The sequence below is a fragment of the Hibiscus syriacus genome, unplaced genomic scaffold (assembly GCF_006381635.1).
Source record: "Hibiscus syriacus cultivar Baekdansim isolate YM2019G1 unplaced genomic scaffold, ASM638163v2 tig00008013_pilon, whole genome shotgun sequence".
In the NCBI taxonomy this organism is placed as follows: Eukaryota; Viridiplantae; Streptophyta; class Magnoliopsida; order Malvales; family Malvaceae; genus Hibiscus; species Hibiscus syriacus.
Window position 1 is genome coordinate 2072950 of NW_024062150.1, and position 25428 is coordinate 2098377.

The 25428-nt window shown below is 35.3% G+C and overlaps 1 protein-coding gene, 1 long non-coding RNA gene and 1 pseudogene across 2 annotated transcripts; all 3 read left to right on the forward strand.

Annotated features, from left to right (window-relative positions):
- Positions 1–6088: 6088 nt before the first annotated feature.
- Positions 6089–8687, forward strand: LOC120201784 (annotated as a pseudogene).
- A 171-nt stretch (positions 8688–8858) lies between these two features.
- On the forward strand, positions 8859–9702 carry LOC120201785. The gene is made up of 3 exons (XR_005523673.1): positions 8859–8978; positions 9070–9195; positions 9554–9702. It is a non-coding gene; the product is annotated as an uncharacterized LOC120201785 (long non-coding RNA).
- Positions 9703–16820: 7118 nt separating this feature from the next.
- Positions 16821–24210, forward strand: LOC120201915 (kinesin-like protein KIN-12B). Its single transcript, XM_039202432.1, is given in 23 exon segments — positions 16821–16909; positions 16911–16976; positions 16978–17131; positions 17224–17361; positions 17456–17533; positions 17650–17775; positions 17883–17942; positions 18045–18098; positions 18205–18297; positions 18529–18624; positions 18934–19079; positions 19573–19722; positions 19825–19954; positions 20035–20530; positions 20687–21183; positions 21259–21357; positions 21436–21588; positions 21664–21673; positions 21676–21750; positions 21753–22082; positions 22085–22420; positions 22423–22457; positions 23825–24210. Coding segments are annotated over 23 exon segments (3723 nt in total). The 3' UTR covers positions 24137–24210.
- Positions 24211–25428: the final 1218 nt, after the last annotated feature.

The following is a 25428-nucleotide window of genomic DNA, read 5'->3' on the forward strand; positions in this document are numbered from 1 at the left end:
AATTTTTCTAGGCTGCATTTCTCAACATTGCTCTTGTTCTTTCTAACAAGGTTATGTTCATCGCGTACCACTCCATTTTTTGAGGAGTGTTCGCCACTGTGAACTGTCTTTTGATGCTTCTTTCCTGCAAAAGTCATCAAATTATTCGCTTGTGTATTCTCCTCCATTATCTGTTCTGAAACACTTGATCTTATTTCCAGAATCAAGTTTCCATCGCGCTTGAAGTTTTTGAAAGTTGAAAACACGTCTGACTTCTTCTTAATAGGGTGCACCCAACATCTCTGGAGTAGTCATCATAAATGAGACAAAGTATTTTGCTCCACCGAGGGATGTTACTGGTGCTTGCCATACGTCAGAGTGAACCAATTCTAAACACTTTTGCCTCTAGAATTTGATGTGTTGAATTTCAACCGGTGCTGCTTACTGTTATGCAATGCTCACACAAAGTAAGTGATATCTCTGCTCCCATTCACGTTCTGACATGTGTCCAAGTTTCTTATGCCAGCATTGCAGAATCTGAACTACATGAGCAACAGAGGCTTCTGCTTCTATAATATCTCATTCAGCATGTACAAGTTTGCAGCTATCTTTCACCTTTCAGCACCATAAGCGCTCCACGGAACACCTTCATGATTCCTTTCCGTGTTTCAATCTTGCTAGAATTATTATCCAACAATCCGTAGGATAATAAATTTTTCTTCAGACCTTTCACGTGCCGTACATCTCGAACAACTTAATTGTTCATCATACATCTTCAATTTGATGGTTCCCACGCCAACGATCTAAGGCATGATCATTGCAATATACACAGATCCTCCTGAGACAGGTCATAATGATAGAACATTCTTCTTGAGGTCATGTGATATGTTGCTCCTGAATCAATGAGCCATATATCTGCAAATCTTTTCTTTCCACGGTGGTTGACGCTTCACAGCATAGAGCATCTCCATCATCTGAAGTGTTGCGTATTGCCTTGTGGATTGGAGTTTTTATTTAGACTCCAACAATCCTTTTCAAATAACCATTCTTTCATAGTTGTAACACTTTAAATTCTTCTTGCTCCTCGACTTCGATCTACCATATTGTGACTGTGCTTTGGCCACGTTCTGTTGATCTCCCTCTCATCGTTGTCATTGTCAATGCTTCTGCTTGTTGTAGATTACTTGTCTGTCTTCCTTGTTCTTGAGCGATTTTCTTCTTGTAGAACAGCAACTGCAACATCATCGAAGACTAGACTGGTGACATTACTATTGTCAAGTTGATGATGAGTGATCATACGAATCTGGTAGACTTTGAAGTATAGAAGTTCAGCGTTCTTGTTCTCCTATTTATAGCTTAAGGATGTAAGCTGAGAAATAAAGTGTTCAGTGTATTTAAGTGCTCGTCACTGAAGTAGATTCTAGCATACGGAGAGTGTACAATTTTCTCTTAAGGAAAATTTTATTGTGCAACAATGTGGCCTCGTACAATTTGGTAACATGATCCCATATCTCCTTAGCTGTCTTCTTTTCCTGATGCTTGACAATACTTCATCTGCTAATGCTAGATGAAAGTTTGTCATAGCATTCCCGTCCATTTCGATCCATTTGTTGTCATCTGTGAAATCCACTGGCCTTTCACTGATAGCTGCTAGACAATCGTCTTTCCTCAGGATAGCCTTCATCTTCAATTTCCACAATGAGAAATTTCTCCCCATTGAATTTTTCAATATCAAATTTCATTGCCATACCTTTTTACGGATAGCTCCCACTATTTCACTATCGTGAATAGTTCTCTGGAACCTTCAAAGAATGGGTAATAACTTCTTATTTTCTTATATTGGAGGATACACCTTTTGGTGGCAAACATACACTCGGATACAACGACGGCGACTATTGGAGCAAAAATGCAACTGATAATTGAGAAAATAAAAATGAAGATAAAAGAGACACAAATTACGTGGAAAACCCTAAATAATATAGGGTAAAAACCACAACGGTAGAAGAATTTCACTATGAGAAAAATAGGAATACAACCTCTCTCGATTACCAAGGGGGAAAACAATGATAATCTCTTGATAAAGGAGAAAACAACTCAAGAAACTCTCTAAATTCTCTCTAGTATTGGAAGAAAGCTAGAATGCTTGGGATGATTTTGAAGCTAAATGAGCTAGGATTTATAGTTGAAGCTTAAGGACTAGTTTGTAAATACCCTAAATTACAATGACTAAAAGATTTTACCATTTCAAAAGTCATCAAAATCATGCTGCCAATTGCTCCAATTGCTCAATTTCCAACCAAATTTAGGTGGATATTTTGTTTTTTTTTCAAACTTTCCACCGAAAGTTTAGGCAGCAGCTAATTTGAACTTTCCAAATTTGTATTTCAACACTTAGTTTAATAAAAAAAAAAGCTATAAATCAATTAAAGAATACAAATAAAAGCTCTAGAATAAACTTCAACAACAAGAAACGAGAAACCAAGGCATTTCAAGTGAAAAAAAGCAAGCAAATCTCTTTGTACATTATTTTCTCTGTTTCTTTACTTCAAAAACCTTATGGGCCTTGTGATATTATTCATTCAAATGCTTTTATAGTATTATTAGTGTTCGATTTGTATATGCATTATTTTAAGTCGTTGACTTAAAAGATAGAGTTTGTAAGATAATATCTATCCTTAAAAGAATCAATCAAGGTGAATTGGAAATCTTAGTCGATGAGATAAGGTAATGGAGTAGAAAAGTTGAGGGTAAATTACTCTAAAATTCTTTGCCCCATTGCTTAATATTTTTCTTGTGAAAAAAGACTTTTATATAGAAAACTGCATTAGGTTTCTACAATTTTAATATCTTATAGTAAGGCCTTTAATTCCTGCAGGGGTTGATATACGTTGGCGTTTCCACAGTTCCCTTCTTAGCCATCTTGGCCAGTTGATCAGCCCGTTTATTCGTTTCACGTGGTACATGCTTCACTGTAAATCTCCATTCTCTACTCAAGATGTCGAAATTAAATGTGGACCAGTAATGAGTTGAAGCCCTATGCTTCTTCCTTGTTGAACTCGTTTAACAATCTCAGGGTATCAACTTCTGCTATAATTTACTTGCCACCTGAGTTCCAGACATGGATGAGGCCTGTGGAGTCCCATAGCTTCGCTTCTGCACTCGAGCAGATTCCGAGTGATTTTGAGAACCCTACCAGCCATGACCATCGTGTGACCGAAGGGCTCCGCCGCAGGCCGCAAAGCCATTCGTCTTCCTGTGCTCTATCCGTGTTAAGTTTGTCCCATGTGGTGGAGCCGTCAATCGAGTGTCCACTTTTTGAGCCCGTGTTTCCCCGCTCCTGTCTCTCCAAACAGATTGTTGCACCCGGATTATCCCCCAATAACCTCTCACTTCAAGTATTGTTTCATGCCCTAAATTTCAGGTCAAAGACATAGTTATTGCGATTAACCATATTAACCGCAGGATTGCTCCGAACAACGTTACCTTTTTGTCCACAAAATATATAGGGGTCATCGATATTAAGTTTTATCCAGTCTGTTATGCTGCCTGACATGAACTCATCCATCTGTCCCTTTTCACCAGACCTTTCCATGTTTCCAGTGCTGGTGGGCATTTCCTTACAGGTGATCAATCATTTCCACCGGAGCGTCGCAAACCACACAACTGGTCAGAGTAGTCAGATGCTCCTAGCTCGTTCTTCATTAGTAAGAATCCTACCTCGAGCCACCAAACCACATGAACATTTTGATCCTTTGTGGTCCCTTATACTTGGAAATTAACCTCCACACTTTATCTGTACTGTTGGTGGTCTATCCTCACAGAGTCATACGTATTTTCACCTAGAATTCCTATCACTACTCCATTTCTAGCCAACGGTGTCATTTGCACTATTGAGGGAACAATGGTGGCTGCTACCGCAGCAGCACATGTGTTGGCAAAGCAGTAACCCTCTAGCTCAGCCCAGTTTCACTTACCCCGCTCATTGACCATTGAAGCCACCGTCGCCTTCGATATTGTTGCTCCGATTCTGGTCTAACGACCTTTTACACAAGGGATCTATATCGCTAAGCCAAGCGTCTCCAAAAATCAACTTCTTGTCATCCCCGATGTTGCACTATAGACTTTTGTAACGTCTTTCAAACCATGCATTCATTTCCAAATACGAGATCCCTTATGCGGCAGTAATGTGGCCGGAGTATCATCCATGATTTTATATTTGGTTCGAATAACTGAAACCACAGTTCGATCCTTTTTGGTTATAAAGTTGAAACCTACCTTCATTAGGATGCATATTCGTTCCCTTTTGAGTAAACAAATAGTACCAAGCTTGGTATCGTTGCTATGAATTATATCAAAGACAGAAGTATCACATCGAGGGTTCATGAGGACTCATAAAAAGCGAACAAAAATCATCATGATAGGGAATGTGTAACATTCAATACTCTATTAGGATGGTCCCACCCTAATATCTAATGCCATATTAATCGTATAATTAAATGACCAAGTACAGATTCACATTTTAAGTTTTCTTAATTAGCATGGTTAAAACAAAATTTCATTCAATCATAACATACACACACAAGATATGACATAATCAATCGTGGGCAAACAAGGGACGCACATAATTCTAAGAAAAACAATCATGCATAGGAATATTATGTCTTTTTTCATCACAAGATATTACCAAATTTGCACTTTAATGTTACGAAAGTTGAAAGCAAACATATATGCATTACACAAATGTCAGTTTAAAGAATTTAAAATACTTGAATAGCAAAAACATTAATTTAGGGACTAAAACATAAGTCTAATGATTTATAGATCCTTATATAATGATATTATCCTAAATAATTAAAATGATAAGTATTTTAAAAAATATTAGAAAATTTATACAAATATATTACTTAAATATTAGATGAAATGAATTGATCTAAGTGTATATGGATATTTGAATCGATGAGAACTTACTTATTCGTGTGTCTTATAAAGACATGAAAATCAATTTACGATAATTTGCTGTATACTTTGAATTGAAACTCTTGAAGAATTTCAAAAGCATTTTGATAGTTAAAGATACAAAATTTAAAATTAAGTTTCTTCTTGACTTGTAGTGAGTAGTTAAATGAATGTTCTCTATAAATAGATACATTGAAAAGATCTTAAAGAGATTCAATATGAATAAAATCATGAAATACCTCGATGATTGAAAAATTATCAATAAATGAATAAATATATATTTTTTTGATTAAGAGAAAAAAATTCTTGGTCTTTAGGTACTAATCTCAGTTGGTTTAGAACCACTATATCTTAGACAAGAAACACCCCATCTTAGCTGGACTAAAAGCATTATCTAAGTGCTACAAGATCATTACCTTTAAATCTTCAAATATTATTTGATACATGTACAAATAATATAGAAATAATTACTATATATGAGATAAGTCGAGAAAGTAATTAGATAAAATTGTTGATGTAGGTTATCTAAAAGATATGTGATTTGGCTCCACATGATAAGATGTCAACTATTTTGTACAAAGATAAATGTATCAGCTCAGTTGAAAAGACAACACATGATAGGATATCTAGAAGATATGTGATTGAGTTTTAGACTGCTTGAATATTGGGGACTTCATTTAACAATCTTAATGGTGGAGGAGGCGTTGTTGGTGAGAGGTGGAGGCCATTTGACAGACGACGTAGGTCAATGTTTAATTTTAGTGAATATTTGGGGTGATTTTGTGTTTTTAGGAGATAAGGCGAATCTTATTGGCCACCGTAATAGAGTATATTTTATATTGAAAATTACTTTATTATTATAATCTATTAGTTGAGTGACCCGATTGTAATCTTTTGAAATGCATTATCTTTTTATGATTAAAATATTCTTGGTTAGATTGAGGTTTGCAATTTAAAGGTACAATCATTTGATTTACAATCGATTAATTGAGTAAATCAATTGTTTTATTGACATTAAGTGACTCATTTGTAAACGTACTAATAATTGAATGACATGTGTTGTAATTTATCCAAGAAAACCCTTTACTTCGTTAGATCTCGAAGTTAACTGATCGATTAACATAAAGCAAATCAAATTAGTTAATACTAATATCAGACTGTTGGCTTTTAGAAGTCTCTAGACTCTCTCCATCTTGATGTTATTTTTAAATTCCCATGGTCTCCAAGTAGCTTTTCATCAACAACAATCACCCATGGAAGAAGGCTTCGATTTCCCAACAGCCACCGGCATGGAGGAGGAGGAGGAGATGGGCATCCCAGAAGATGACCCAGTTAGCTCAATTCTCGAAGTTGGAGAGGAGAAAGAGATTGGGAAAAATGGGTTGAAGAAAAAACTGGTTAAGGAAGGTCAAGGATGGGCGACCCTCCAATGGTGATGAAGTTGAAGGTACCCATCTTCTTCGTTCATTGATTTGGTTATTCTTTTGTTTGATCTTATTTTTTTTATTTTCAGCTGACGGGTTTGTTGATTTTTGTTTACGTCTGTTTTTTTTTTGTCAGTACATTATACTGGAACTTTGCTTGATGGAACTAAGTTTGATTCCAGCCGCGATAGAGGGACTCCTTTTAAATTCAAGCTTGGCTAGGTAGATAATTTTTATGCCCAGCTTCATTTATTGATTAGTTTAGTTAGTTTCTCGGTTAAAGCTGGGTGTTTTTATAATAAAAAAATGCGATGAACTTGAAAATTCTGAATCTCGTGATAATGATAAAAAAATCATGGATTTGTTGATACGTGGAATAATTAAGCAAGTGCTTTTTACTAGAAAATTGCTTGGATAAACTATGTTTCTAAATTCTGAATTGAATTAGGTCTGAACTGTAGGATCTTTTTTTCATGTTGAAAATTGATAGCTAAGGGTTGTCTTTGATAAAAACCATGCAACATAGGTTACATCCCGATCCCGTTGCGATATTTGGATGTTGTTATATGGAAGTACTGAGAGAACTTGAAGGTTACTTGTCCGAAAAGAAAAGTGAAAAGTGATGTTATATGTGCCAAAGTTAATGAAATAATAAGTGAAATGGTATGATATTTCGATGTGTTCTTGAAGCATTCAGAAAACAGTAAGGTTATTTATCCAAAAAGGAAAAAAAGAGGCTATAGCTACCTAATTCAGTGAAATAATACAGTGAATTAATTTAAATTTCTGACTATTTTGGTTCTGGAGTATCTCTCTGTAGCAACATGAATTGGGTATACTAACTTTTTTCTTTCAGGACTAGTAATCAAGGGCTGGGATGAGGGTATCAAAACATGAAGAAGGGTGAAAATGCCATTTTCACAATACCTCCCAAATTGGCATATGGTGAAACTGGAGCAGCTCCAACTATTCCTCCTAATGCAACACTTCAATTTGATGTGGAGTTGCTTTCTTGGACCAGCATCAAGGATATATGCAAGATGGAGGGAATCCTAAAGAAAATAGTTGCTGAAGGGGAGAAATGGGAGAATCCGAAAGATTGGATGAAGTGTTTGGTAAATATAAATTCATTTCCTCTTGCTGCTTAAATTATTTAAATATCTTATGTAACTATGTGCTTACCGTGTTATAGTTAGGTATGGAGCTTGTTTAGAAGATGGTACACTAATCAGAATGTGATGGAGTGGAGTTCACTGTTGAAGATGGTTCGTTTTCATTCCTCTTTATCACACTCACTTATCCTCATTGAACCATGCTAGCTTAAATATGACAGTGAACTTTGCACTGACAGGCTTATTCTGCCCTGCGTTGGCAAAGGCAGTAAAAACGATGAAGAAAAGGGAGAAAGTGTGGTTGATAGTGAAGCCACAGTGTAAGTTAAGTTCCTTTATATTTATATTGGTTATGGCATGCTATGAACCTAATCTATAGCTGTTTGCTTATAGATGCATTTGGTAAGGATGGTAGGCCGGCAGTGGGCAGTGAAATTGCTGTTCCTCCAAATGCTACCTTCATATTACTCTTGAGTTGGTTTCTTGGAAAAGCATTTCTGATGTCACAAAGAACAAAAAGGTCTTGAAGAAGATCTTGAAGGAGGGAGAGGGTATGAGCGACCAGATGATGGAACAGTGGTTCAAGGTAAGATGGCATGGAATTCTATGTTTTTTATATATATATTCCAGTGTTTCATTGCTCTTCTTTGTACTGCTTGCTAGTGAAATTAATTGGGAAGTTGGAGGATGGAAAGATTTTGTGAAGAAGGGTCATGCCTTGGAACCCTTTGAGTTCAAAATCGATGAAGGTGATGATAATTTTTCATCCTAATTTGTTTCTTTCTTGACTTGTTCTTTCTTATCTTTCCTCACATTAAGATCTCATGAGTCATGACATAGTAGCGTTTTGTTTCATACCTTGCCTTCATTGAAAGTTTCTAATATAGATGACATTGTTATAGAGCAAGTAATTGACGGTCTTGATAAAGCTGTGAAGACCATGAAGAAAGGAGAACTTGCACTTATCACTATTCAGCCAGAAACGCTTTTGGTTCATCCGAATCACAGCAGGAGTTGGCTGTTGTTCCTGTAAACTCAACAGTGTATTACGAGGTTGAGATGGTCTCTTTGTTAAGGTTAGCATATTGCTTTTTACCCCTATACTACATCTGTTCACCGCGAGTGGTGTTGTGGTGACCCAGGCTTTTTTATTGCAGGAGAAAGAATCTTGGGACATGAATGCTCAGGGAAAGATTGAAGCTTCTGGGAAGAAGAAGAGAAAGAAGGAATACTTTATTCAAGGCTGGTAATATGAAAGAGCATCGAAAAGATATGCGAAGGTATGTTCATGTAACATGCACTTTGTCATTTAGGCAAATCTGGAGACTCTTTTTTATGATTTGCCTGTTCACAGCAATGCCTTTGGCTTTTAGGTTCATAGAATGACTCCTCTTTCAGTGATGAGGAGAAGCGGCAAGCTAAGTTGCTAAAAGTAACATGCAATCTCAACAACGCAGCTTGCAAATTGAAACTCAAGATTACAAGAAGGCTAAGAAATTGTACAGAGGTTATAGGCTTGTAGCTTTAATTGAATTTGTGTTGTTGAAATGTAAATGTTTTGCATTCATGCTGAAAGTTAGGCGCGTGCGATTTTGTAGGTGTTAGAACTTGATGATAGAAATGTGAAAGCACTATATAGGAGGGCTCAAGCTATATTCAACTTGTTGATTTCGAATTGGCAGAGGCAGATATCAAAGGGCCCTAGAGATTGACCCTGATAACAGGTATTTCTCTACTGAAACTGTTGTCTGTATCGGATAATATGGTTGCTTTTATTTCTTAGCTATATTCACTGCATCCTACCTTGTATGAGTAGCGACATACGAGCTGGGTAGGAATTTATCTCAAATGTTCTAGGTGAATATGCGTTTTGCTGCACTTGGGAAGTAGTGGTATCTTGTTTATGCAGTCGTTTTTTGAATGAAGCTAGAAATAAGGACTCGAAAATGAAATTTAAAGTGATGTTGGATAAGAAATCGAGTTGCTTGCAGTATCCTTTCCCTTGTGTTTTCACCCTAGAGTTTTATTTGAATGAACTTGTGATTGCAGTTGAAGTTAATTTACCAATCCTGTTTGCAACAGGGTGTGAAACTCGAGTACTGTGTCCTAAAGGAGAAAATCAGAGAGTACAACAAGAAGGATGCACAGTTTTATGGCAATAATTGCAAAGATGAGCAAGTTAGAGGAAGCAAAGGAGACAAAGAAACAACTAAGATACAACCATTGTGAGCAGGCATGATACCATTTTCCTGAAACCAATCCTCTTTCTTCTCACCCCTTCCCCCCCTTTCTTTCTTCTCAATGTTATACAAGAGTTAAGATGAACTCTGTTATACTATAATATGCGTCAAATCACCCATAAGATTACGTACGTGCATGCATACATATTCCATAGGAAAGGTTCAGATAGTGCCTGATCATTTGGCGTGAGGTCATGTATTATGATGATGGTGTTCTGATGCATCTAACGAAAAATCTTTGTTTCGTTGGACTCGAAGCAGGTTTGTAAATTGCCGGTTATTTTGGTTTGCCTCCTGAATTCCCGTGATCGCAGCCATATTCTGGCAAAAATGGTTTGATCCCTCGTCGATCGAGTAGTGTGATGTTCAAAGATTGTGCGGCTGAAGTTCATGCCGAATTTGCAGCTGAGAATAACTAGAGATCAATCATCCCAAAGTCATTCCACTTTGTATCAAGACTTTCAAGTTAAAAGTATAGCCATTGCACTTTATAACATTGTTACATGGCCCTAGAATTTGTCTGGTTTTATCTTGCTAAATTTTATGCGATGATAATTGTAATCAAACTCTAGTGTTTTATAAAATGTATAATTTATACAAACAAGTAAAATTGATAAAATGTTATTAGAAAATCATTTAAATGTTGAGAGGAACTTTTAACTACCATCATTGGGAGAAAATCAACCCTTAATTTTATTTTTTTTAAATATTTTTTATAAAAAATGTTTATTTTTAAAATTTTATTTAATAAATAATTATTGATAGAATGATAAAATTTTGTGTACAAGGTTATTAATTTTATGTTTGATAATTAAATAATATTTTTATTGTTTTATTTAGAAACTACATTCAAGGTGTCAACTTTTAATTTATTTTTTATGTCAAATGTAAATTAATTCCCATTCATATGTTTATGAGTATGATTTGTATAATTTATTTATGTAGGATAATGATTAATATTAATAAAAATAATAGATAAAATGATAATAAAATAAATCTCAAGAAAAATATATTATTATTATTAGTAGTATAAAATTAATTATTATTTTTTAACTAAATTAATATTTGATTAATTTAGGATGATAATTATCCAACTGTGATGTATATAAACCTTTTACATTTTATAATAGATCTTCGATAAATATTCTTGCAATAAATTAAGATACTTGTAATTATTTTAATGTAATTATGGAAAAACATTTGGCTATTAATAATAATCTTTTAAAATTATGCTTTAGTAATGGGCCATATCGTACCCAATCTGGCCCGTTAAGACAGTTTTCCCTACAGATAAACCCTTCTTTTCCCGTGATACATGGACCGTAGAGATGAACATTTGTCGGATTTCAATCCGATCCGGATCGGTTTTTATCCGATCCGGTTTTTTTCATAGAAAAAAAACCGGTTTATAAAATAACCGGTTCGGTTTTTAACCGGTTTGGAGGGCCGAATATCCTAACCGGTGTAACCGGTTTCAGTTTTAAAAAAATCGGTTTTTTTAAAAAACCGGTTATAAAAAAACCGATTTTAATATTCCAGATTGCTCATAGGGAATCGATTCCCCCCCAAGGGGGTACCGATTCCTCACTGAATTGTTTGGCTCCGAGATTTTCAGAATGCTCGGAGGGAACCGATTCCCCCATAGGGGGTACCGATTCCCCCCTATTTAACGGTCGAAATATTTGAATTTTACACTTAGGGAACCGATTCCCTATGAGAGGAAACCGATTCCCTATGAGAGGGTACCGATTCCCCCACGCTCCAAGCATTTTTATTAAATGTTTTCACACTTAAACGGCTATATTATTCATTATCACTAACGTTCAGAAGTGATTCAAGGTGTATTTAAGCAAGCTTAGAAGCCATTGATCAAAGACAAGAAACATCAAGCAACTAGAATCAAGAGAGAATCAAAGAGAAAGCATCAAACCTCAAGTTCGATAAATTCAAATACTTAATTGAAATACTTAATTAACTCAACATAATTGAAATACTTAAATACTTTCAAGTTTGATAAATTCAAATACTTAAAAACTTCCAAGTTCGATAAATTCAAATACTTAAAAACTTCAAGTTCGATAATTGAAACAAAGTTTACGATAATTGAAATAAAGTTATAAATAAACTACATTGCATCTCTTTCATCATCTTCGCCTTCTTCGTTGGAGGGGATATTCCAAGTTCGACTTATTCAATGTGTAAGTTTGCTTCCAAATCGGTATCAATTGCATCTTCTAGGGTGGTGATATGTTGCTTACGAGCCTCCATCCAAATAATCCTTTAAACAATGCATACTTCCACCGACTCGGGACTTAGTCTTGATCTCCGTTGCGATATAACCCTGCCACTAACAGAAAAAGCAGATTCCGAAGCTACGTAGAAGCTTGGACGGTTAGTAAATCACGGGCCATGGCGGCTAGAATCGGAAATTGTGCTTCCTTTTCTTTCCACCAAGCCAAAATATCCAAACTTTCAAACTCTTCAAATGTCATTTTTGATAGAAAATCGCATGACATGTAATTTCCCAACTCGCTACTTGGGGTGGGTAGTACGTGATCGTTTGGATTGAGAATTTACAAGAGTGTTAAAAAGATTCAAATTTATGTTACTTGGACGTCTACTAGATGATTCCGCATTCATTCTCATTTGATCGTGTATTACACTACTTGATCCGTATTTAGTTAAATAAATTGCAAACATGTCTATAAAACATTTGTTAAAATAATTTATTGGTTTTGGACAAAGTTTGGGTTCATCATCGGTTAGATTAAAAGCAAACGCAATTTGTTCAATTAGTGTTTCAAACCCCACCAACATTAACGTTGGGTTTAAAGTGGCGGCACAAGTAAAAATGTGGGGAATCTCCTTAAAATATTTTAAAAGTTTCCTTCATTGCAAAGCCAATTTCTTGAAAAACTTCGGTTTCAAATTCAAAGTCATTTAGTCGGGTAGCCAACAAAAATATTTGATTAAGAACCAACGGGCTAGTAGGGTAATAAACACCGATAAAAAGTTGTTGCATTTTTAAAAACCTCAAGCAAATCGTTTATTTGGCTATATAGTTTCCCAACTCGAATCCGGATAAATGTTTGGGACAGACCCCTCTCGAAAAGCCGATCGTGAAATGTTGCAATGTTTCCTTTGCTTAAGGCAGTATGCATCATCATCCAAGTTGAGTTCCAACGAGTTGGACAATTCAAATTAGGACCCAAAGCTTTTTTATTAACGGACTTACAAAATCGTTTATATCATTTAGTCTTTTGTTGTTGGTTACAAAGAACCGATTTTATCATTGTTTTAAATTCTAATCTAATCGGCTCAATAACCTCCAAACCGGCTTGCACGGATAATTAATTATGTGTGCAACGCAACGGGTATGAAAAAACGCACCGTCTAAAATCGGTGAAAGTAATATTTCAATCTTGGAACCGCGTTTGTATTATTCGATGCATTATCAAAGGATATAGAAAAAACTTTATTTTCTATTTATAAAGACAAATTACCCTTTTAAAAGTGTAAATAAATTAGCACCGGTATGCGGCTCACCGAATAATTCAACGCGATTGTTCTTTTCATCATTTGCCAATTATCTTGATCTAACCAATGTGACGTAACGGCTAAAAAAAGAATTTCCGGTATTTGAGGGGAACTCCAAACGTCACATGTAAGCGCCACCATAACGGTGTTCTTGAATCCTAAAATCATTTTTCCCTCGTCGTACGCCACATTTTTATAACATCTCTTTTAAGGGGTAGTACGACTTACTTGAGTATAACGGGTTGCATTAGTTGTTGAATTGTTATCGTGAAATCTTCATCATCAAAGTGGTCGAACGGCAATGCTTTGTAATCACAACTTTGTAAACGCTTCTCGTAATTTTCGTTGTCGTAAACAAAAACCCACCTTGCGGTGTAAGATTCGATTGACTAGGATCTGATCTTGAGCGAAGTGCCTTGCATGATTTTGTCAAATGGTTCTTCACGTTGTGTTCCTTCCGATGCAAGAAAACTTAGACAAAGTTTACAACGCGCCCTCCTCGAGCCATTGACATCTCACATAAATCGTAGTGATCCCAAATGTCTTTGTTCGAGTGTGTTCGATCACCTCACGACTTCAAGGTTTCCCCCGACGGAAGATTCAGCCGTGTACTCATGATGAACAAAACGGTCACAAAACCCTCCCAACGGTTATATTAACGGCTAGTTTTTTAAACCCAGACCGGTTTTTTTTTCCGGATAAAAACCTTTTTTTAACCGGTTTTTTTCAAACCGGTTTTTTATCTGGTAAAAAAACCGGTTTAGGTTTTTTTCTCCAAACCGGTTAAAATAACCGGTTTAAAAAAAATCCGATCCAGTTAAAAAAAAACCGGTTTTTCCCAAATCCGATTTCGGATATTTTTTTCGTAAAATCGGATATTCGGATTTTTTGTGCACCCCTACATGGACGTCCTTGGAAAGATATTATGGTAAAATTATCCTAATGCATTTACCTTTCTTTTTGCAATAACGGCTAAATTTGATATAATATTATAATGTGAAAAGAATATGATATATATATATATATATATATGGTTAGAAAAAATTGAAAAACTAGAATCAATTATTACCATAATATATAAATATTATAATAAAATTAATATAGAAACTCGAATAATTCGACTCAAATTTCTTAAACTCGATTTGAAATTTCAAGTTTAGTTTGAGTTGTAAAATGCGACTCATCAACTCGAATAACTCAAATTTTTTTGACTCGATCAAATGCTCACCCCTACTTTATTTTATTTTTAGAGTATTTTAATCTCAATGTTTCATTTTTTGTTAAAAATTTCATATTAGAAAAAGACGATAGTAAGTAATAGTAAACTTATATTCATGACATGACATTTTACACGAGTTAATTATTGATGTGATACATATTCTGAAATGACCATCCAACTCAGATGGTAGAGCACAAGGTCTTAACCTTGAGGTCGGGATCGAGTCTCATGGAGGACATTTCATAATTTGGAGGTCTCCTACGGAAGCTGCTATCAATCTAGTGTTGGGGGCAACCTACTATCTTACCTCTCTCTTATCCCATTAAATATGAGAACAAGGGACATCCATATTAAAAGTAACGTGATACATGTCATATTTAGTGTTGTAAATGAGACGAGACAGATCGTGAGACTCAAGTTTTAACGAGTCAAAATGAATTACTTGATACTCAACCAGAAAAACTCACGAAGAACTCGAAAATATACTACATTAAAATTTTGTAACTTTTAATATTCGAAAGACTCAATAAAATAACAGCTTATAATAAAAAGATTATTTTATAACTTTTAATATAGGAACTAAGAAGAAAAACGTGAGATCATTTATTTATTATCCTAAATTAAACTACATATCATCTCAAACCGTCAAAATACTATAAAGAATTGTAAAAAAAATACTATAAAGAAGATTAAACTTGAAATCCTTATAGAGAGGTCCAACAATTAACCATTAAATCAAATCAAGTTATACAATTATTATATTTTAATCAAATTAACATTTAAATTAAAATGTTATCAAAATTAATCAATACCTTTTTTAAGTAAATTAATACATATAATATGAAAAATTATAAAATAATTGTATAGTCCAAATTAATAATTATTTTTATTAATATGAGATAAGTTCAATGTATATGTTCAAACATAACTATTACCTTTCGACATTGAACGCTCACACCCCTGACATCTACGGTGTTCGAATTCGGGACATCAAGGAATAACAATAATTCTTTTACCACAGAGACCACTTAGTTCTTGCTAATTAATAGTTAATGTTATTATTTTAGTGGTTAATAGTTAAACATTAGTTTAGATATTAATTTTAAAAAAATAATATAACGTCGATGAAAAATATAAAAAATAAAATTAAACTTTAATAATATTATTAACAGTGACGAGTCATTAAAATTTTGATAATCCAAATTAAAAAGTAATAATAATAATTCAATGATTATTGCTATAATTTACCCTTTCTTATTACAGATGTAACAGAGGGGTTGAGAGATAAATAGTAAAAGTTGGGTTTCTCTCGAAATTAGAATTTTCTCGAGAAAAAAAAAATTACAAATTTTCTTTTCCTAGAAAGATAGGTTCTTTTGTGATCCAATTGGGAAGGAAAAATGCTCTCCATGCAGAGCGATCCTCGGCTGCAACAGTACCATCATAACCAGCAGTCTCAACAACAGAAACAGCAACAGCAACAGATTCAATTGGTTCTGTATAATGATGACTCTCTGAGTCTGCACTCTTATTTTGGAGTTTATTTTGGAGGCGCCGTTGCTGCTGCTACTGCTGCATCTGCTGCGGGTGACTTGTCTAATCTTAAGCTCTCTAATCTTATGGAGTAGACAAGGAAAAGTTAAAGCAATTGTGCCCAAGGTTTTACCACCCATTCAAATTGGCATCAAATAAGTCTACTTTTTTTTAATGATATCAACGCCAACAATAATGCACGAGAGAACTACAACATTGACTTAATAAATTAATGAGTTAATTGAGAAGGAAAAGAAATAAACTACGTATTTAATATTTAAACTATTAGTTTTGATTCATTTTGGTTTTAAAATCATATTTAATATTTAATTTTTATTTGAATTAAGTATCCCCTGTTAAAAACTTAATGCATTTAGTAATTAAACTATCAATTTTGGTTCGTATTAGTACAAAGTTTTCAATTTTTTTAAAACTTAACATTAAATTTTGAACGGGTACTAAAATGAAATAAAACTGAACTTCTAGTATAAATTTAAAAAATTGAAAGTTTAGGTATTAAAACATACTAAAACAGTTAGTTTAGGTACTAGACGCGTGGTTTACCCGAAAAAATCGAAATCTCATTTTATAAAAACGGCGTCGTATTGAAAAACGCTCCGGATCCGACATCAGTATTTCAAATCCATGTTCTCCAACTTATTAAAAAAGAAAATTCCAAAAAATTCAAACTCATTTTCTGTCCCTTCAACGGCTATATTTCTGCCATTTCTTCTCCACATCTCATTGCTCTGTTTTGTTCTCTCTCTCCCTTGCCCTAAATCTCTCTTTCCCTTTCCATCCGAAACAGGGAAGAAGAAATATGAAGCGTTTTATGTTACCAAGAAACACGATCTTGAGAGAGCCGACGGTGAACGGTACTTCTTCCCCAAACCCGCCACCCCTTCTAAACCCAAACGGAACAACACTCCAAAGAAAACGCGCCGCCGCCCCATCCCAACTCCCACCAGCCCTCCCCCCACGACCGCCAAGACCGAGACTCACTTGCCTCCTCGGCCGCCTTCCTCTAACCCTCTCAAACGCAAACTTAATTCCGAAACCCTCCGCATCGACAATACCGCCGCCCCAAACGCCGCCGCCGCCGTTTCCGGAATTTCTGATTCCGGTGTCAAGGTATCTTTTTGTCTCTCTTCCTTTTTTCTGAACAAATTTATTTTCTTGGGTTTCGACCCTTTTTTAATTACTATTATTGTTTGTGTTTTTAGGTGGTTGTACGGATGCGGCCCTCGGTTAAAGAAGAGGAAGAAGGAAAAACGATTGTTCAGAAACTTACTAGTGATTCTTTGAGTATCAATGGACAGACATTCACGTTTGACTCAGTTGCCAGCTCGGATGCAACTCAGGTACTCATGATGCCCTCATCTCTCCCCCCCCCCTTTCCTTCTTTTTTAGGTTATTTAACTTCGTTTAATTATTTCTTAATTAAAAATTAGCGAGATATTCCAGCTTGTGGGAGCACCACTAGTGGAAAATTGTCTGGCCGGGTTTAACAGTTCAGTGTTCGCTTACGGGCAGGTACTTTTCTTCCTCTTTTTCTTTCATTTCTATCCTTTTCAATTTTCTTTGTGTTTGAATTGGTTTGTAATTTTTTTTTTCAATTTGTTTGTCTGGGTAAATTGATTTTTCACTAGACTGGTAGTGGAAAGACTTACACGATCTGGGGTCCAGCCAACGCCTTGTTGGAAGAAAATTTATCAAGTGACCAACAAGGCTTAACTCCCCGTGTGTTTGAGCGACTCTTTGCTCGTATAAATGAGGTAAAACTGTAAAAGTTTCAGTTATGTTCATCTATGAATGTGCTGAATGTTTCTGTTTTGAATGGACCATTTTTAATAGTTGGTTTTTATGACCTTCCATATTATAGGAGCAACTTAAGCATGCTGATAAACAACTCAAGTACCAATGTCAGTGTTCTTTTCTTGAGGTAGAGTTAATTTACTTATTGTGATACTAAGTTTTGATATTATCAGATTGTTTTAGCTTTGCATTATTCTTATTTTTTACCCCTTTTTTTCACCCTTTTTAGATCTATAATGAGCAAGTCACGGATTTGTTGGATCCAAATCAAAGAAACCTGCAGGTAGATGGAGTATTATTTATTATTAATTTATTATTAGCTTTTCAATTTCTCTTTTCTATGATGATAACTTTTGGTTTTCTCAGACTGTTTTACTATTCCCATCCAGATAAGAGAAGATGCAAAATCAGGTGTCTATGTTGAGAATTTGACAGAGAAGTATGTAAGCTCAATGAAGGATGCGACCCAGTTGTTGATAAAGGTTGTTTTTATTTCTAATTTTTCCAATGCTTTGACTGGTTATCAGTTCCTTTCTTTGTAGAACTTCTCATTTATGTTTAGATTGATAACATTCACCTTTTCTTATAGAAGGGAAGACTTGCATGCATGATTTCTTATTAGCTTGAATTTTTTATTACAATTTGACAACAGTGTGCTGTTAAGTTTCAATAAAATAAATATATCTATAATCTTTACTAAAAAAATGATTCAGGGATTGTCAAATAGAAGGACAGGTGCTACTAGTGTCAATTCTGAAAGTTCCCGCTCACATAGTGTTTTTACATGTGTTGTTGCGTCTTGGTGCAAGGTAAATTCTTTGACTTAATATGTTTCGTCAATTTGTTTTTAATATTGTCTGAGCTAATAATATGCTATGTCAACAAATTCTGAAAGTTCCCGCTCACATAAATTATTCTCTTTGGATTACAAGTATGCCCAACCAACTCATGGCATCAATCAATAATTTATGCCAGCCCTGCAAACACGAGTTTTCTCGAATTCCTTGTCGCTGTTCATTTATTAATTTGGTTGCAGAACAATTGAAAAATATCTCCTATTTGATGTGTTTTCCCTCTCAATTATACTTGAGGATTCATGGTACTCACTCTTCTTGCAGGGTGTGGCTGATGGTGTAAGTAGCTTTAAAACAAGCCGAATAAATCTCGTTGATCTAGCAGGCTCAGAGCGACAAAAACTAACTGGTGCTGCAGGGGAACGCTTAAAGGAGGCAGGCAATATTAACCGTTCACTCTCACAGCTTGGGTATGCTCTGTATCTTTTCTTACATATGCTTGTCTTACTTTATTGTACAAACAAGGAGATCTTCTGACCTTTGACTACAGTGTGATAGTAATACATCAGTACTTTCTGAATCTTTCATTCCAAATAGTTTGCAAATATGGTAAGAATACAATAAAATTATGTTTTCTAACAGAAAAAATGTGTCCAAACTTTTAAGTAAAACTATTTCTATCATATTTGTACGGAAAGTGATTGTCTACCTTGCTGGGAAAAAGTGATTTTGCTAAATTACAGTTTCAAAAAGAGTTTTTTTTTTTTGAAAAGTTGTTTCAAAAAGAGTTGATAGTTTAATACAGAAAAAGGATGCTATGTGATTCGATGTAGGGAGACAATTGCTTAATTCAGATCCAATTCTATATTGATTTTTGTTCCTTTGGTGCATCAGCATGTTTTCATGGATCAAGAGGTCACGCACTTAGATCTTTGCTAATTTTATTTAATGTTCGGAGTTCAGGAACTTGATAAACATCCTCGCTGAAGTTTCTCAAACTGGAAAGAACAGGCATATCCCCTACAGAGACTCCAAGTTGACATTTTTATTGCAGGAATCTCTTGGTGGCAATGCAAAATTAGCCATGGTCTGTGCAATTTCCCCGGAACAAAGGTGATAAGATAACTGCCCTCTTGTTTTGCAAATTTGCACTCCCCCCCACCCAAAAAAAACCCTCTTATTTTGCAAGGGGAGTTTACCTGACTGTTAATGCAGCTGTAAGAATGAAACATTCAGCACGTTACGCTTTGCTCAGCGTGCAAAGGCAATCAGGAACAAGGCAGTTATTAATGAAGTAAAACAGAATGATGTTCATTATCTGCGTGAAGTGATTCAACAATTGAGGGTATGTCTTAATATCCATTTTCCTTTATCAGTTGCATTATCAAATGCGTGAATATATAAAATGTGAATGGAACCATGCAGGATGAACTTAATCGAATGAGAGGTAAAGGCAACAACCAAACTAATCCAGATGAAAGTTACTCAACAGGATGGAATGCCCGTAGGAGCTTGAATTTGTTGAAATTTAGCCTCCATCAACCAAGGGCATTACCTCATGATGATGAAGACGGTGATGAAGAGATGGAAATTGATAAAGAAGCTGTTGAGGATTATTGTGCTCATGTCGTCGGTCTGCAATCAGCAGTTACATATCAGCATTCAAATGAAGTGACCAAACTAGAAATAGCTGAATCAGGTTCAGGAAATGCCATTTCTAAACATGGATGTGCTGCTGATCTAGTGCCTAACACATCTGAATTTGCTGAAATGCAAGACGCTGATGATACTGATGTGAACATGGAGGAAGAAATATCGGAAGTGCCTAAATCCTCTGATATTATGATTGTTGATTGTGCTAACACTGCTACAAACACACCAAACATTTTTAGTTCTCATGAAAGTGTCAAAGAGAATCCACGCCAACTAAATGAGGAAACAACCAATGGGGATTCTTCTGTAATTCATAAATCCCTGACACTAAGTGTCTCACCTAGAGTGAATCAGAGTAGGAAGAGTGTGAGGACATCTTCAATGTACACTACTTCACAAAAAGATCTTACGGATGATGGTCCAGGCCAGCTAACTGAGGAAACAACTGATGGAGATTCTTCTGTAATTATTAAATCGCCAACACTAAGTGTCTCACCTAGGGTGAATCAGAGTAGGAAGAGTCTGAGGACATCTTCAATGTACTCTGCTTCACAAAAAGATCTTACGGATGATGATCCAGAGACTACTTGTGTATCTTTCACACCAACTGAACATTTGGCAGCTAGTCTTCATCGTGGTCTTGAGATTCTTGATAGTCACAGACAGAATTTTGCATCGAGGAGATTATCATTTCGTTTTTCATTAAAACCTGCTGACTCTAAGTCAATCCTTCCAGCTAATAAAGTTGACGTTGGAGTTCAAACCTTTCCTGAAGAAGAAAAGCCGGTAGTATCTATATGTAGTAATTGTAGACAGAGAACAAACCTAGATGGCAAAGAGGAGAAAGAAAGCTCCAACCTGCAGTCAGTCCTTGTTGATGAGTACAAGTCTAGTGAGAAAATCAAGAAGCAAGTCCCAAAGGCAAGAAGTCTTAAGTTCTGGCCTTTCGGATTTATATCTTCCATATCACTGACATTTTTACCTTGTATTGCACAGGCAGTGGAGAAGGTTTTGGCTGGATCTATCAGGAGAGAAATGGCTCTTGAAGAGTTCTGTGCCAAGCAAGCTTCTGAAATAATGCAATTAAACCGTTTGGTAGGTTTATTGGTAATTCTACCAGATGCCATCGTTCTGCGAATTGTTGATGTCAAATTTGTGCACTATTATTTACAGGTGCAACAGTACAAACATGAGAGAGAGTGCAATGCCATTATAGGGCAGACTAGGAAGGATAAAATTCTTCGCCTTCAGAGCCTTATGGATGGTGTTTTACCTACCGAGGAATTCATGGAAGAAGAGCTTGCTTCTCTCACCCATGAACACAAGGTATATTTTGTTCTTTACTTTTTTTCTTTTTCAGATAATATTTTATGTGTATATATTCTCACTTATTGCCTGCAGCTACTGAAGGAGAATACGAGAATCATCCAGAGGTTTTAAGAACTAAGATTGAGTTGAAAAGAGTTCAGGATGAGCTGGAGCGCTTCAGAAATTTCATGACTTGTGTGAGAGGGAAGTGTTGTTAGAAGAAATTCAGGATTTAAGAAACCAGTTGCAGTATCATGTAGATTCATCTTCCACATCAGCCCGAAGACAAAATTCTTTACTGAAGTTGACATATTCATGTGAGCCCAATGTTCTATCCCTTAGAGCAATACCAGAGACAAATGATGTGAGTGCTGAAGAGAAATTTGAACAAGAGAGAATTCAGTGGGCTGAGGCAGAAAGCAAATGGATTTCTCTTGTGGAGGAATTAAGGACTGAACTTGATGCTAGTCAGTTGCTGGCTGAAAAACGGAAGCAGGAACTAGATATGGAGAAGAATGTGCAGAAGAATTGAAGGAAGCAATGCAGATGGCTATGGAGGGACATGCAAGAATGCTTGAACAGTATGCGGATCTTCAGGAACAACACATGCAATTGCTTGCAAGGCATAGGAATATTCAAGAGGGAATAGATGATGTTAAAAAGGCAGCTGCTAAGGAAGGGGTCAAGGGTGCTGAATCCAAGTTCATAAATGCTCTTGCTGCTGAAATCTCTGCATTAAAAGTGGAAAGGGAAAAGGAGAGGCGATATCTTAGGGATGAAAATAGAGGACTCCAGGCTCAATTAAGGGATACTGCTGAAGCAGTTCAGGCTGCAGGTGAGTTGCTAATACAACTAAAGAATCAGAAGAAGCTATGGCTGCTGCCCAAGTAAGTGTTATTCGTTTCCATGCACATTTATCTCTCTGCTTTATAAACTGTAATTAGGGGTGTTTTCTTTCAAATACCATTTTAAGTTTCCAATAAACAACAGACAGATCTATAGGGCATAAGCAAACACATACTTCACCGAGCACTCCATTCATCAAATTCAGTATTAAGACTGTTATTAGATACTAAGTTCTCAGCTCAAAATGAAAACTGGTAGGTAAGCTGGGATTGCTAATAGGTTGGAATTTTAGATGTTGAAGTGTCTATCCAGTCTGTTGTGTTACTTTAAATGGTTAAGATGGAAAGTATGAATAATCTGTCAATTTATTGATTTTCAAACTAATAAAATTGATGGAACAGTATCACACATAAGTGACAGGATGAGTTAGCGGCACTATTGAAATTATTTGTTCCATCCACTAAACTTTCTCTGCTTCATAAAATTCAGCAGTTGTTTATTTTTTCTCAATAACCCGTTTCAAGTTTGCAATAAACAGGCAGATCAGTAGGGCATAAGAAAATGCATACTTCACCTTCGTGAAGCACTGCATTTATCAAATTCAATATTAAGATTGTTGTTACATATAAAGATGGAAAATTAGGAAACATTATGTCAATTTATTCAATATTCAGTTGTTTATTTTTTTCTCAATAACCCCGTTTCAAGTTTGCAATAAACAGGCAGATCAGTAGGGCATAAGAAAATGCATACTTCACCTTCGTGAAGCACTGCATTTATCAAATTCAATATTAAGATTGTTGTTACATATAAAGATGGAAAATTAGGAAACATTATGTCAATTTATTGATTTTCAGAGGTAAAAAATGATGGAACAGTACACACAAAGTTACAGGATGAGTTGATAGAGGAACACTAAAAATTAGTTTCTTTCTGAAAGTATTTGTTTCTATGAACTTTTAACTTTCTCTGCTTGATACACTGTAATTCAAGCAGTCGTTTTCTTTCAAATACCCGTTTCCAGTCTCCAATAAACAACAAGCAAATCTATAAAGCATAACCAAACATTCACGTAGCACTGCATTTATCAATTTCAATATTAAGATTGCTGTTACATATTAAGTTTTCAGCTGAACATGAAAACTGGTAGGTAAGCTGGGATTGCCGATGGATTGAAATTTTTACTATGAATTTGGGATCAGATCTTTAAACTTAAAGACTTTAGATGGCCAAAACTCTTAGAACATAGTGCTTCTGTTGGATTTTTATTTTACTGCTTGATGCTAATGTTCTTTTGGGATTTTTATTAAATTGTTCCTCTGGTTTTGCACGTAGTAGGGAATAGTTCCCATTAGCTAGTGAGACCAGCAATTCTAAATTGTTCCCTTCTGTTGTACTGTAATTACAGAAACGAGCAGTGGAAGCAGAACATGAAACCGAGAAGGCTTGCAGACAGATTGATAAATTGAAGCGAAAACACGAACATGAGATTGGCTCTCTTAATGAGCTGCTCACAGAATCACGTCTACCTAAAGACGCTATACAAAAAACTTCCGACAATGTTGACATCGCCAAGCATAATGCAGTTGGGTTACATGCCAGCGACACTGACTGGCAATGGCGGCAAGCATTTGAACCATTGTATAACGGTGAGGACGGTGAGTTAAATCATGCAGAAAACTCCTCTTGGTTCTCCGGATATGATCGTTGCAATATATAAGGATCACGTTTAACCGCAAAATCGTGTATGTATCATTTACTAACACTCCCAATATAGCTCTGAAACTCCTAAAAGCAGTTTCTTTGTTGTTCATCTTGGTTCTTTTATTGTTCATTGTAACCATATCCAGATTCTTTCACTTCATAAGCGTTGAATGAATGATCTATATACTCTTTTTTTTATTGAGCACATGGATTTAAATCTCCTTTTACAATCTCTCGGCAACAGATCAGGAATGTGATAAACATGTTCGCACTCGAGCATGTAATCATGAATCATGGCTCACATTATGTATTGAACGGGAAAGAGACAGAGAGAGAGAGAGAGACAAAGAAGTCTGGTCTATAATTTCATGGGCCGTAAAACAAGAAGCTTGTGGGTTTGTCTTCCCCTGACATAAATCTATCCAAAACCTCTGGACCATTTCAAAGCATGGGGGGACCGCCATGGCTGCTCATCAAATACCACAAGTATATAGCTTCTAATCCCTACCCATACAATACAATATGCATACGTCATCAATATTTAGTTGATCTAGTGAGATGAGACACTAGATTCTTTACATAAGATCATAGATTCGACGTCTAATGATTGTGAATGGAACAAAATGGGTTGAAATTATTGTACCATAATGAGCTTTTACAAAACCCGATTTAGAAAATTGATCAATAGATTAAATGTCAGTAATTAATTATAAAAGCCATCAAATTGAAATAAGAAGGAAAAAACTAAAGTGTAATGAAGAATATGATAAGGTGAGAAAAAATGTCACACCGGATAAAATAGATAAAAAAATATTTTTTTAATTTCTACAACAGTATAAAAAAACATGTCATTCCATTTCCAAGTATTCAATGACTTAAGTGACAAAAAATTGAAAAAAAAAACTAGGGTAATGTAAATAAATGATCCCCAACTATAGAAGATTGCTTTATTAAGTCTCTTGACTATTAAAAGTTACAAAATGATCTATTGATTATATGGAGTTGTTTTTTGAGTCCCTTCACTAAAAGTTACAAAATGGTAATTTGACTACTCATTATGTTCCAAACTCATCATTTTTTTTTGTTAAAAATATCGATCATTTGAGTTGGACGTTAATATGTTAACTGAGATATGATAGTCCTTTGAGAATATAAGATCATATTTTATCATATCTCAATTAGCGGGTTAACGTACAACTCAGTTTGTCGCCAAATTTTTAATGAAAAAGAATGAGTTTGAAACATAATGAATTGTTTTGGGTGACCATTTTGTAACTTTTAATAATCAAGGGACTCAACAAAGCAACT